Raw genomic sequence first — 13,747 nt, 5'->3', positions numbered from 1 at the left:
TAATAATTTCGCTGCCCCGCCATGCCGGTGAGAAAACGAAAAGTTGAAAACACGAAGGTAAACGCAATTGATTCAATTTAAAGAACCTCGTTTCAGCGTGTTTTACCAGCGTATTTCGAAATATTGACCATTTTTATCTACCTACATGTATAAATAAAGGACCTTAACAGGCCTTTGAGCTTTTGCCCGAGAACCTTAACGGGGCGGGGGTGAAACAACACCCCCGAGCGAATTTAAATTTCTGGTTTTCGTGTTACAAAAAAAAAAAAAAAAAAGAAAAGAAATGTATGACGTTACCGTTCTAGGATTAATATAGTGTACAAGTCTGTATACGTAACAACATGTAATGTAGCAATTATGTTTATTGTACAAGTTCGATTATACGTACGCGAATGTCACCTGTAGCATGTTTGACACCGACGCATATCGATCGAAAAATAATCAATGCGCATATGCAATACGATCCGTGTATATACATATGTACGTATGTATCCACGGATGTGTTTGTTGTGTATCGGTAGGTGTGTATGTAAAAAAAAGTACGGCCACGCAGTGTCTTTGTATATCATTATACGCGTCTTCCTCCCCTATCCTCGATTTTTCTCTCTTCGTTAATTAATGCCACGTGACGAATGTGTGCGCACGGTTGTCTATGACGTGTGACGTATGACGTACGACGATGATGCCCGACGTAAATGTACTATAATAACGACTTACTCGGCGCGCGCCTACCAAAATGAAGCTAAAACGAAACGATATGAGAGAGCTTGAGAACGAGTGACCCCGACGCCGTGATTACATCGCACTCTTCACTCTCCACGTGCGGTATATACATGTTTAATTACACGTGTGTGTGTTAAGGATGCTGCGCAGGAGAGGAGTGTGTGTGTGAGAGAGAGAGACAGAGAGAGAGAGAGAAAAAGTGTGAGACGCCTTCGAGACGACTTGTGAGAGCACCGCGCATAGAGGACACATTGTGCCGCCGAGAGACGTGGCTCGCGGTGTAAAAAACTAAAGAACCGCACACCGTAGAGGCGAGATCCGTACGTCGACGAAGTAGCTTATGCGCGGCGAACCGAGGTGGAGAAAACGATGCCGAGATTCACTCCCCTAATTCGCATAACGCGATCGACTGTTCGTTGCTGTTGCAGGGATTCGGCGACACTGTAACGTCTCCGCAGCGGATACCAGCGGAAGAGCGAACGAGTGAAAGAGACGAAGATAGAGAAAGAGCAACAGCGAGAGGGCGACTCGCACTATCAGGTAGCAGGAATCATAATGGGCCATAATTGCATAAATATAACGTTAATTAACAATTAAGATTGCTGTTTTGCCTAATTGAAAGATGGCGGGTCCGCGGCTCTGTAACAACGATGACTCCCATAGGGAGGGGGTGAAATTAAGCGAAGCGTCCATTCCCTCTCTCTCTCTCTCTCTCCTCCCCCCACCTTTCCCTGCACCTACACCTTTTCGCCGCAGATCTGCAAATCGGAAAATTATGCAGCTGTGAATGCCGCACGGCGGTTTATAGTTAGTTTTAGGTGCCGGTTCCCCCTGCCGATTCAACGCCGTACCTCCAGCCTATCGCAATCGCGCTCCCGCCGACCGGAGGGGCATTATTTACCTTTATCGCAATACCAACAACTAATTATTATTACGCTCCGCGGTGCTACTTGTTGCCTCGAGTCTTTTACACCCCGTGTTTCATGGGTGCATGCGTTCATCGGTACCCGTGCGAATGGTTGTAGGTGCAGCGTGCGTGCGCGCGTGTAACGAAAACCCTTTTTCTTTCGTTTTATATAACCGACTATTTTTTATTCATACGGTATACTGTAATTTGGATTACAACCGTGAGCGTATAAAAATCACACACGCCTCGAATCTGCAGTACCTAAATGTATGTATGTGTGTGTATATATATATATATATATATATTTATTATTACTAGTTATTTTCACTAGTACTACGTTCTGCCACGAATGTGTACCATGTCTTGTTATATTTATTATTTTTATATTTATTTTTATATCACACTATTGCGAAACTTGTAGAACGTAATTAGCACGGCTGGGGAAAAGTTTCGATTGGAGATTATTGCCGACAATTACTTGTGTGTACACAGTATTGATTTGAATAATTCAGGTTTACTTATAGGTATGTAATTATACATGGTTCGTTGAATTTGAAACTTGATACTTGATACTTGATTCGTGTTACATTTTATAGCTATATATCGCTCTACGTGTATACCAATTTATTCTCGTCGTAGCGATATTTTGTCTTAATTGAGAAATTAGTACGTACTACGATATCAAGCTGCGTACAGTATTAATTATCGGATAAAAAAAAAATGTATATTCTTCTCGCGTCCAGAGATATAAAAGTCGTACCTGGTATTATATACATAAAAAAAAATTGCAAAATTGTGTAAAAAATCGAACGTCTTTGCCTCGCTCGAGAAAATAAAACCTCGTCTCTTTCTTCAATCTCGACCATCGATATTTATCAGTTGTAGATTTGTCGTAGATCCACGGATCTTCCGGTATCGCGGTATCGGACAAGCGAGTCACCCGTCGCATAATAATTTTCAGTTTATAACCGATGTATCCGGCACGCGCATCTCTTCTTACCGCTGGGCAGTAATTGGCATGATTTGGGACGAGGCGTTCGGCGTTCGGCGTTCGGCGTTCTCTGCAGAGCCGTTTCTGCATCGCGCTGCGGTGGCTGCAGAGCGTCAGCCATCGGAGATTGGCATTCCTCGCGCGAGAATTCAGATACAGGCAATTAGCGAATGCAAATGCAATTAATTCCCGTTAATCCACCCGGCGGGAAGCGAGGCTCGAACGAACATTCCCTCATATGCCACCGTAATCTGTATAATACATGTATTATTACAATTAAACGTATACGCCGGGCGACGTAGCTGAAAACTGTACGAAAAATTATAGTGACAAGATTATTGCAACTCGTCTACGATGTGTGTATAATATACCGACGATCGTACCTTGCCGACAAGTTTTTCTCAAGCCAATGTCTCGAGTTTCGTGATTTTTCCTTCTCGTGTTTATTGTTCAACGCCTACGATCACTTTTTTGCTAATCAAATTTCTTTTTTCTGTCTTGCAGATGGTTCAGGCGATCCAAGTCCTCCGGTTTCACCTCCTCGAGCTTGAAAAGGTGAGTTTCTCTCGGGTGTTTTTTTTCCGACGTTCTTCTCATCGTTTCTTTCTGTCCATATGATCCGTCTTTGAGTTTCTTTATTTTTTTTCTTGTTTTCCCTCTTCTTTCATTCCCTTGTCGTTGACGATACGAACCACGACTCGTAATCATATCTCGCCGTTTGATCGGAATCTTTGAGAGCGTCCCCAGCTGCTGCAGGCAACGTTTGAATATTTAAACAGAAATACGGTATATAGACAACTACTGCACACGGAACGAAGCGAGCTTTCGCCGTGTTTTCTACACTCTCGTTCTGTCACGCCCTTGTCCTTTTGGGAGCAATTAAAAGTTTGAAGAAGAGGACGGAGGTCGGTGACCTTTTACGGTAGGCACCGTTCTTGCAGAGCTTGGAGACTATCGGGCTTATGGAGTCGTTCTTGTACGTGCAGACGGGCCTCGATTCGTATACGAGAGAAAGAGGAACGGAGATGAGAGGGGAGGAGAAAGAGAAAGAGAAAGAGAAAGAGAAAGAGAGAATTACGATTATCGCCGGTGAATATCTGAAGTGACTATGCCTACGTAGCATGACGAGAGGTTGAATTTACAACCGCATCAACGTGAATTAGCTTCTTATACCTGATCCTGCCTCCTTTACTGCCGTGCCGCTGTATATCTCAACAAGATACTATGTATACCATTTATATAATACGTATACATATACATACACATATTCGCTGACGTGATATTGCATACTCAATTGCGTTCGCGATGTAGCTACGTTAATACATTCAATTTATATGTATACGTGCAGGTACATTGCCAATCCTGAAGCAGTCGCTGTTTCTCAGTTTCGCTGCCATCCCGTAAACCTCTGCGATAGTTGCATTGCCACGCGGACAGCTCTCGCGTTTGTAATATGTATATGTATCCATACACTGTGTACGAGCAATTATATTTTATATACCGATGAGGAAACAGTTGTTGAAATTTAGCTGCCGAAGCTTGCTGCAATTTTCCGTAATTGCGGGTATGTGTGTGCGTGCGTGTGGTCTTTTTTTCTCTCTCTTTCTTTATCGTTTTCTTGTACTAAAACTTGGTTTTATGCATTTTTTCACCTCCTTTTGCGAAACTTTTTTGCAAAATACATATCGGCAGCGGTGCAATTTCACGCGGTCTCCGCCTGTCGTATATTATACGAGTGTAACGTAATCGGTGCTACGATTTAGCTGTCCAATCGTCAACGAGGATGGAAATTATATCTCGTTCGAAATAGTTTGGTTTGGAAAGTTTATGCGCGTGGAAAATCATTCGTTTCGTTCTTTACACGCGTTGCGGGACAGGTAATATGCCTGAATACAAACACTCGGTTGGTGCAGTTAAGAGCATGGCAAACTGTTGCTCAAACGCCAATTATATTACATGTATTACGTACACACTTGTTTATTGGTGAAGAAAAATCTACGGGTCGAAGAACGAACGTTGAAAATTATTGGTAAATATACCGTGTACGAAATTTTGCCGGTTATCAACGGCTTGAATAAAATTTTTAAGAATTTGGATTTTCATTTTTCCGACTTGAATATGACGAGGGGGATAAAAGCAAAACAAAAAATTGGATATTATTTTAGGTTGGAGCAAAGAGGCGTATTTATTTTTTCAGATGTCGGTAAAAATGATTGCAAATATATAATCTTCTAGAACTAAACAGAAAGCCCTGCAGGTACAATATGCAGCATGAAGATAGATGATGTAGGACGTGTTTTCATTTTTTATTTCAACTAACAATGTGAAATATTTCAGTACTCGCCAAGTATAATATTATTGTTATTCTTTTTTTTTTTCTTCTCTTTATCACGATGCATCGATCTCGTGAAAATCTATCTATAGAATATAATTTGTTTAATAAGTCACAGGTGTGTTTGAACTATTTACTTTATCACGTGTACAATACTCATCGTTTTCTCTGAAAAGAGAAGAAAGAAACAATGGATTTTCACTGCTCTTAGTATGAAAATTGAAACCTGCAGTAACGGCTCGCGTAACGGAATGAAATTTTTCAATAACGGCACGCGGCGGTAAAACATGTAGTGAAAATGCGAGGAAAACGGTCGGTAGGAAAAAAACACGGGGATAAAAAGTAGTCTGAAATTGCAGAACGATCCTTGACTCTGCCGTTTCTAGACGCGCAAGAAGAAAGATTCTTCTCGTACGCGGAGGAGAGAACAAGGGCTCGCTCTTGATTCGGACAAAGGAGGCATAAAGATGGCCGGCGAGACGTTCTCGTTCCGCTGCGGCTGAAACCGCGCGTAATTGATTCGTAGAGGACCATCGACGTCACCGCCCGTACATTGTATGTTAATTCGCACTTACCGCGAACGGTCCACGCTCCTCTCAAAATCCTCCATCCTGCCGTGCCTCAACCCCTCGTCGGCACGGTGGTTGTATAAAAACTTGCTCACGGTGGCAAAAACAATAAATAATGATCAATGTAATAAGAAAATATGCAGTTTTTCTTTCTTATACGCGTAGCAAAATTTTTATCCTAAATATTTTATTCGTCGTTCGTGAAGTTTGCGATGTTGAAAAAAAAAAAAAAAAAAACTGATCCCTTTTATTCTAAATTCTTACATTAATTATGCACTCTGAAATTTTCTTGGATTGATACCGAAATCTTTTTCCTTTTTTTTTTTTTTCTCGTCTTTTAAGATTTCCTCAGCAAGACCTTTATTCGCAGACTCTTATTATTCTTGTTACTCTTCGTTTCCGCACATCGCGTTGTACGTTTAAATTTAATGCGAGGAGCAAACCGGGCCTTCGTGTATAAACCCCCCGGTATATGCGTTGGCTACTCCTGCAGATTTATACGTGAAATTGTCTCCCGAAGGAAGGCGGGGGTTATTCGCAGCTGCCCACAGGTGCATCTAACCTGCAGGGTACCGATACCGGTTGCATAATATGACGATACGTCAAAATTTATAACGCCTCCTTACGCAGGTCGATCGGCGGGATAGAAGAAGGGAGGATGGGAGAGGTTCGAGTTTCTTACGGTAATATTTTATCGTACAAAATACCGAACATCCATCGCATTTCCATCGAAATGGCAGCTGACGCTGCCATTGGCCGAGGCGCAGAGAGAGAGAGAGAGATAAAGACCGCGGGCTTGAAAAAATCGGATCGCGTCCCCTGAGCGTTCGTTTATACCGCAGGTATATGCATGCATGCATGCATCGGTGCGTCGAGGCCCTTGCACGATGCTCATCTCGACCTCCTCGCCTCACCGGTCGGCCCGGTTTATCATGCAATTTTATAGCAATTTTCCACATTTACGGTGATTATATTATATACCTACCTCTACGCCTGATTGCCCTCCAGCCAAACCCCTGCCGATCGGATATTCCTGCCCCGGAATTACTCATACACCGGTATTATTTTATTTCGAATTTTGTACAGGCACTTGTGCGCAGTAAATACAACCACGCGCACAGAACGCGTAAGTAACGTATTATCCGCATCACGCCGTGTAATTCAACCAGAAAATTTGTACCAAAGTAATTTTTTTTTTTTCACATGTATATATACTTATATATAACTGGTTATTTACTGAACGTTGTCGATTTACTGAAAATAGAACACACAAGTATAGTTACGGCAAATTGCAGATTTCAAATTATTTTATTTTAGGCACTGCGTTTGCTTTCTATTATGGCTGTACATGCACAGATACATTATATATACATATGGGTTACGGCTGGGCTGACATGCACGGGGATGAAGGAAGTCTCGAGTCATCGTCTTCGCCGTTGCCGATTAGCGGACGATAGTGAGAGTAACTTTGATTACTTTCCAAACAATGGGTAACGTCAAGATAGTAATCGACCCTTGCCGAGAGTTCGTTTTCTCTATCAAACGCGTCGTTAAACCCCGTCCCGCGCCACGGATCACGGTGTGCTCGCCGCACTTCCGACCCCCTCAACCATCGCCGAATAACCGGTTCTCCGTATACCGACCAACAAACAGACCTCTGCATATGCGCACTTCGACGACGCCTATATTCATCACTCTGCTCTGATTTCTAACCCTACCGCAGCTCTAGTCCTATATATATATATATATATATATATATATATATATACATATATTTATGACAAACTGTAATAAGCGGAGGAAAACTGGATCGATTTTATTGTCACACCCGGTATACGGAAGACACGGGAATCAAGGTGCACCTGCGATTCACAGGAATGAAGGTCCATTAATAATACAGTTTTGTTGTTTCTCATTTTATTTTATTTTATTTCTTTTTTATGTTCATTTATTTTATTTACCGTCGTGATAACCCGTTGAAAATTGTTCTTTCGATCATTACGATACGTATAATTCATACCAAACAAAACACTTTGTTTGAGAAAGGTGTTTTCTTTTTAGTTTTCTTGACGGACGTACTTGAAACAGATTTCACCTTCAGAGTTATATAATATGCGAGGTGTACAAACGGTGAAATCAATTCAACTTGAATACATATATACACATGTGTATATATATAATGACATGTATATATATATATAATGAAGAAAATCGTTCGGAAATACATATATATGTGTAACTACAGTAATAAACTTCAAAGAGTAAAGTTGTTCTCCGCGGGCTTTTATCCGATGATCTATGAACGCTTTCGATTTCATCTCTTTTTTTTTTTTTTTTCCAATATGAAAGTCAGTCGAAACGTCGGATTTAGAATGTGGAGATTGATCGATAAAAAACTAAAAAAACTTTGGGAAAGAATAAAACTGACGTATCATAAAAATCAAATAATTCTAATATATTATACGGCAATGTTTCGCATTTGGTAGGAAAATATCGCGTGAATCTTGAACCTAGCGACGATGGAGTAAAATAAATTGCAAAGTAATCCGTTGCGCTCGCTGCTGCTGTTGGCTTCGCGGAGCTCGGTGAAAAAGATATTCCATAAATAGGAGTCGCTCCTCGGCCAATGGGAAGCCTCTTAGCCCGCGGTGCTCCCCGTGCATTTAACATTTTTCAACCAATCGGGTATTAGCATAATTACGTTTCGCGGCACTGGCAACGGTCGATGGAAAGGCCGGCCCGACTCTTCGATGCAGCTCGGTTTCATTGGGCTTCACTCGCATCGTCTAAGTGGCTTCGTCTTCGACATGGTCGCTGCGCTTTTAGCTCAGGCTCTCGGCTTTGAGACGTCGTCTGATTCCTCCATAATTTCACCATTTCTTACATGAAATTACAGGTGTCAGTGCCGTTCAACTTTCAATACCGCAAAAAAGGTTTTTGCACCTCGTGCAACCGAATACTTGTATTTATACGAGAGGCAGTATAACAGAAATTCGTTCCTCCTCCCATGTATGCGATGCAAAGACGCAATTCTCTTTTCCCCGCACTCCCGGCGCTCGAATCATTAGTCGTCGTTGGCTTCGTTCGTTAATTTTCTAAATCAGCTGTCGTTTCGACTGACAAAAAATTCGGCTACTCGTGTCTACACATTGCGGGATTATTTTTCCGTCTCGTTAGCGTCAGGGTTTGTATTTATGTGCATGCCCGGGCGTCAAATCGAAATTGTAGACTCTCTAAAAGTCACGGTTTATCAAATAACACGAATTACGCTCGTTCGAGTCTTTGAATTTAAGTATAGGTCTCTACTAATGATGAACGAACGAACGAACGAACGAATGAAAGAACGAAGGAGGGAAGAAACGGTCGGTCGCTTCGTCCGTAGGGTCTCTGTTTAATATTACGTGTCTCCTGGCAATGTCTGCAGGCCTGAACAGCTGTTACCTCGAGAAACTAAAGTTTCGCTGTACTGCTTCAACTCTCTTGACTCTGTATTTAAAAAAAAAAAAATTCACTTTGACTCCTTTCGTTTCGATCTTACAGCAGTTTTGTACTAAAATATTTCTCCTCTTCCCCTCTCTCGTCAAATATTTTCTTACAAACCTTTTGCGGTTTACCGCAAGTGTAAATAATACATGATATAACGTTTCTAATAATCCTACAAGTCTGCGATCGCAGGCGCGTCAGAAACGATTCCGCATCCATAGCTATTCTTATTCTTCGCAACGGTTCTTCCTTCTCCTCGTTTCGGAAGATCCTTTGCTCGCTAACCTGCTCTCGCTCTCCGCAGTCTCATCTTTTGCTCCAGGTTATATTGGGTATATATATATACAGCATCTTATACCTGCCCGGTCCGCGTGAATGCCGTAAGGGTGGTCAGGCCACGGGGTACAGCCATACCGCTCCCTCCATTACCTATGGCTTTGAAGAATCCTATTGTTCGGTAAACAGGGTACCTCTCTCCCTTGCCTTCTTCTCTCTCCGTCTTCCTCTCGTGCCTTTTTACGTGTATAAACCATGAATTACTCCGATCTATACCTTTCTGTGTCGCGCGTTTGCCTTTCCGAAGAGAAGGAAGAAAAAAAAAAAAAACAAATAGCTAGGAAAAAAATCCACCCCACCGTTCTCAGCAGTTCTCTGGACAAAACTCCGTTTACGAAATGTTTTCCGGCAATTTTTTATCCAAGGGATAGAAAGAGAGAAAGTGGGAGAGAAAAGATCAGATAGAAAATATATGTGTACACAAATACAATGCTTTGCAAACTGTTAAAAAAAATTACGTCAAAATTACCGGCGGGATAAATGATCGAAAAAATTGTATACGTCAAACTGTGCAGGTGATATTTTTTCAATTATGAGATTTACGTCTATTATAGGTATCTACCTACTTACGTTTTCACCCTGGGTAGTATGCACGCATCTAGGATGTTTTTATTATTGTCAAACATCGATGTGTCTACAAGGTGTCCCCTGAAGCGAGCACGAATCGTGTGCTTTTGTGCACTTTGAATCTTTTTGCTGGACAAATATCATATTTCAAGATTTGGGTATTAAAACGGTCATCGGAAGTTGGAAAAAAAATTGAGGAAAAACTCGGGGATAGTTTGAGAAAGTGGTGATTTTAAAAAGCTAAGGAACCGGATTGAAGTGAAAAAGAGTAATTTGGGAACCAGAGATCCCAGGGTATTGAATTACCTATACTACGAATGCATGAAATTCTCAACAGTAAGAAGAGCTGTCTTTAGTTTCGAAATTTTGGTCCACATAGAACGACGACGATGGTCTCAGGTATCTCAGGTTATACGAATTACATCGGATTGGTGTTGGTCCTTCTCTCTCTCATATCGATATTGATTACCTTTATCCCGTATCAAATCTGGTCTCACACACGCGCATATTCACACAGAACGTAATCGGACGTACCAACATATTAATCCTGTATGTGTATAAGACGGCGTATCGTTGGAGTTTGGCGGTGGCAGCTCATCGTCAGTCTTCCTAACCTAATCGTAAGCCAAGCACGGAGACTCGGTGCTCTTTCTCCTCTCGGGCTTGTTAAATCGGTCATAAAATAAGAATACGGTCGAGTTCCAGAGGCATGGGATCAGCAGAAGCAGCGGAAGCAGCACTCTGTGCCAGAGGTTCGCCTCGGTGCCGGCCGGTGTCGTGGAGGGTCATTGAGTCGTCCTCACGACAACCGTCGTCCCTCTCCCTCCGAGTTTGAGTATTGTATATCCATCTCGTATCCTCATTCCTACGGCGTTGCACGAGCCGCTGTACGGGCCAGGGTATAAGGTCTCGATTCCACTCCTCCTCGCGAGAGTTACTTCTTCTCGGTATTTATGTTTCTCTCCTTCTGGCCAGCCGGACGGCCGGAGGCTGCGTGGGTGACCGAACGAGACTCATGCATGCAGTCCTCCTGCAGCGAGACGAGAAGCGATACGAAACGGAACCGCAACGCGGGCCGCTATCCTTTTTTTCCTACGACACAACTCTTGTTGGTTCTTTCCTGAAAGAAGAGAGACCCTGTCCCGTTGGTTCGTAACCCATTCCCATTTCCTCCCATACACTCTCCGATCGGTCGGGGTGCATTGACGCTGGCAGATAGCATCGGAGATAGATCCTTACCCGAGGATGAGGAAGGGAGACAAAGTAGAAGAAGAAGAAGAAGAAGAAGAAGAAGGACTTTTGGGACAGAGTTGCGAGCCTTCTTCTCATCCTACTCTCCCCCCGAGGAGATAGATGAGTCCAGATACACGACGAATCTCGTTAGGAACACGAATGTTTCCCAGACGCCGACGTCGTCGCGGGGCCCTTCGGTACGTTCGGTTTGGTTCGTGAGAAATCGATACAGCAAGGATCCAACGGCGTTGTATATATATACACGCGTATTATTGACCGGCACTTGTGGTTTTCGCGTCACCCACGCCGAACCCCCGGTCTCTTCTATCCCGCCATGCCACTGCACCTACGCGTGTGAACAATGTGAATCGTATGTATACGGGGCCGATAATCGGTATGCTGGCGATAAAATTCAAACGAGTAATATCACCCACTAACAAGAGCATTTTTTTTTTTTGTTTTTTTTTTATTTTTTTAATTCTTTTTATTGTTTAACACTCGCGTTGTACAGTTTTGACCTCCCCTCCATCTCCGGTAACAAGAGTTTATTGGTCAAGGACGGTTCATGTCTTTTGGAGTTTTACCGCCATTCGAGTATCCGATTACCCGACCTCCACCGAGACTCGGAAAGATTTCTTTCGGGCTCCGGGTTCGTTTCTGTTTCTTTTTTTTTTTTTGTTTTTTTTTCTTTTCTTTCCTCCTTCCTCTTGTCTTCTTCGTTTCTTTCCTTTTTCACTTTCTTTCTTTTTTTCAACTTTTTCTCAATTCGAAAACCGCAGGTGTGGCGTGTATCATAGGTACGCGTGCACACAAACGCTCGGACGATGTAGAGGTATATAATGCCTCACGAACACCCAACGGAGAGACTGACCGGAATTTCTAAAGATGGAGATCCTCCTTTTACCCGTGATCTGGTATACTTTATTCAGGAATTAATTAACTTGGCCGTACGACGCACGGCGAGAAATGAGATCGAAACACGCGGCGCGAGAGGTATTATAAGGTATGCCCACAAAATCGTACATTGGTTCTTTTCACCTTGGTTCGTTTTTTATCTCTCTCTTTTTGTTTTTGTTTTTTTTTGTTTTATTTTTGTCTATTTTCAAATCATCCGCGTGCGTCGACTCCCACACCCTTGAACCTGCGTCGTAGAAAAGAACCGTAATTACGTTCACAATTATTACGCAATTGCAGATGACGCTGCGGAATAATATATATATACATATATATATATATATATATATATATATATATATATATATATATATATATATATATATATATATATACCTACGATAGTAATACGCAAAAAAGATTGCTTGAGCAACGATCGCTGTTGGCGGAGTTATTTAATTCTCCGAGCAATGAAAATAAAGAGTTGGCAAATTTTTAATGCACCAACATCTTCGAGATTACCATTAATTTTTAGAATTTTGTATGGATTATTCCTCCCGGCGATGTTTCAGAATTATTACCGATCCGTTCGGGATGAGGATCGTAACGTTCACGAAGTCGTTGGCATCCTTTTATAATGCAGTATACCTTTATCTCGTGTCGAATAGTTCGGGGATCGAAAACTGTTATACTCTAATCTCTTCGTAATTTTGTTTGCCTGATGGGTATCATTTGGTGAAATAGTCGTAAAAGTTTGTTTTTTTTCTTCTCTTTCTTTCACGTACGTATGGTATTTGGGAAAGTTGACGTACGTTTCCCATGTAAAAAAAAAGTCGTTTACGTACATTTATGGCTGCGGGAATGACAGGGGGAAAAAAACCCACGTGACGCGACAAACGTCTGGCGTGAATGCTCGGAAAATACACCCGATCCGATCGTGAGTATAAAGTGTGAGGGGTGCACAATGGAGCATGGTAAGAGTCCTTCGCGTCCTCCGGGATCCTCGAAGAAGTAAAAGTAGAAGAAGAAGAAGAAGTAGGAGTAGTAGTAGTGGTAGTAGTAGTATAGGGTATGTAGAACGTTTCGAGCCAGGTGAGGAGGGCCATAAAACTCTCGCGGTGAACCGACAAGTGTTTAAACTTTAAAGGCCGTCCTGCTCCGTTCACCCCCTCTGCCTCCAAACACATCGGTATTATATACGCGCACCCCGCGTCGTAAAATGGCTAGTTTCTTTTCTGATCCCTAAATTAATGAGAGCCAATGTTTAACATATGGGTAAACATTGAGCGTCTCTGTTTGCGGGAAAGAAGGAGAGAGAGATTTGTTTCATCGATCGAGCGAGCGGCGTGTGGTCCGTATCCATCCATCTATACATCCATTCGTACCTGATGGTCTCGATGTGGAATCGACGCGAAACGCGTATTCCACGCATGCCGTCCGTGCTGTTACGAGCGCAGTCCAGGCTCATCTTCAATCGCGAATCGTCGGTTCATCCTCAATCGCGAGCGCGCCTGTGTGCGAGAGAGGATCGTGAACCAGCCCGGTCGCACTCCTCAAGGATCAGATTCTAACCAGTTCGGCATTATAGCCGCGTGCGGGACGTGTCCTTCGAAGCTGGCAACCTCCCCGCCCTCCTCCGACAAGAGTCTAGTCATCCTCACAGCCATTGTGCGTTGCCCATACTCGCCGTGGAGCACACACGTCGGGTTTGG

The 13,747-nt window shown here is 42.7% G+C and overlaps 1 protein-coding gene across 5 annotated transcripts in view; it reads left to right on the top strand.

Moving 5' to 3' along the window:
* Positions 1-13,747, top strand: part of LOC124175115 (homeobox protein homothorax) — a 285,128-nt gene that overhangs the window by 40,460 nt on the left and 230,921 nt on the right. For all 5 annotated transcript variants that reach the window (XM_046555027.1, XM_046555025.1, XM_046555024.1 and 2 more), the window contains one exon: positions 3,126-3,176. In XM_046555027.1, coding sequence (XP_046410983.1) covers positions 3,126-3,176 — 51 coding nt within the window. The remainder of the gene's footprint in view (positions 1-3,125; positions 3,177-13,747) is intronic.

This window comes from Neodiprion fabricii, chromosome 2, assembly GCF_021155785.1.
Source record: "Neodiprion fabricii isolate iyNeoFabr1 chromosome 2, iyNeoFabr1.1, whole genome shotgun sequence".
NCBI classification, from domain to species: domain Eukaryota; kingdom Metazoa; phylum Arthropoda; class Insecta; order Hymenoptera; family Diprionidae; genus Neodiprion; species Neodiprion fabricii.
This window is presented reverse-complemented; position numbering and strand designations above follow the sequence as displayed.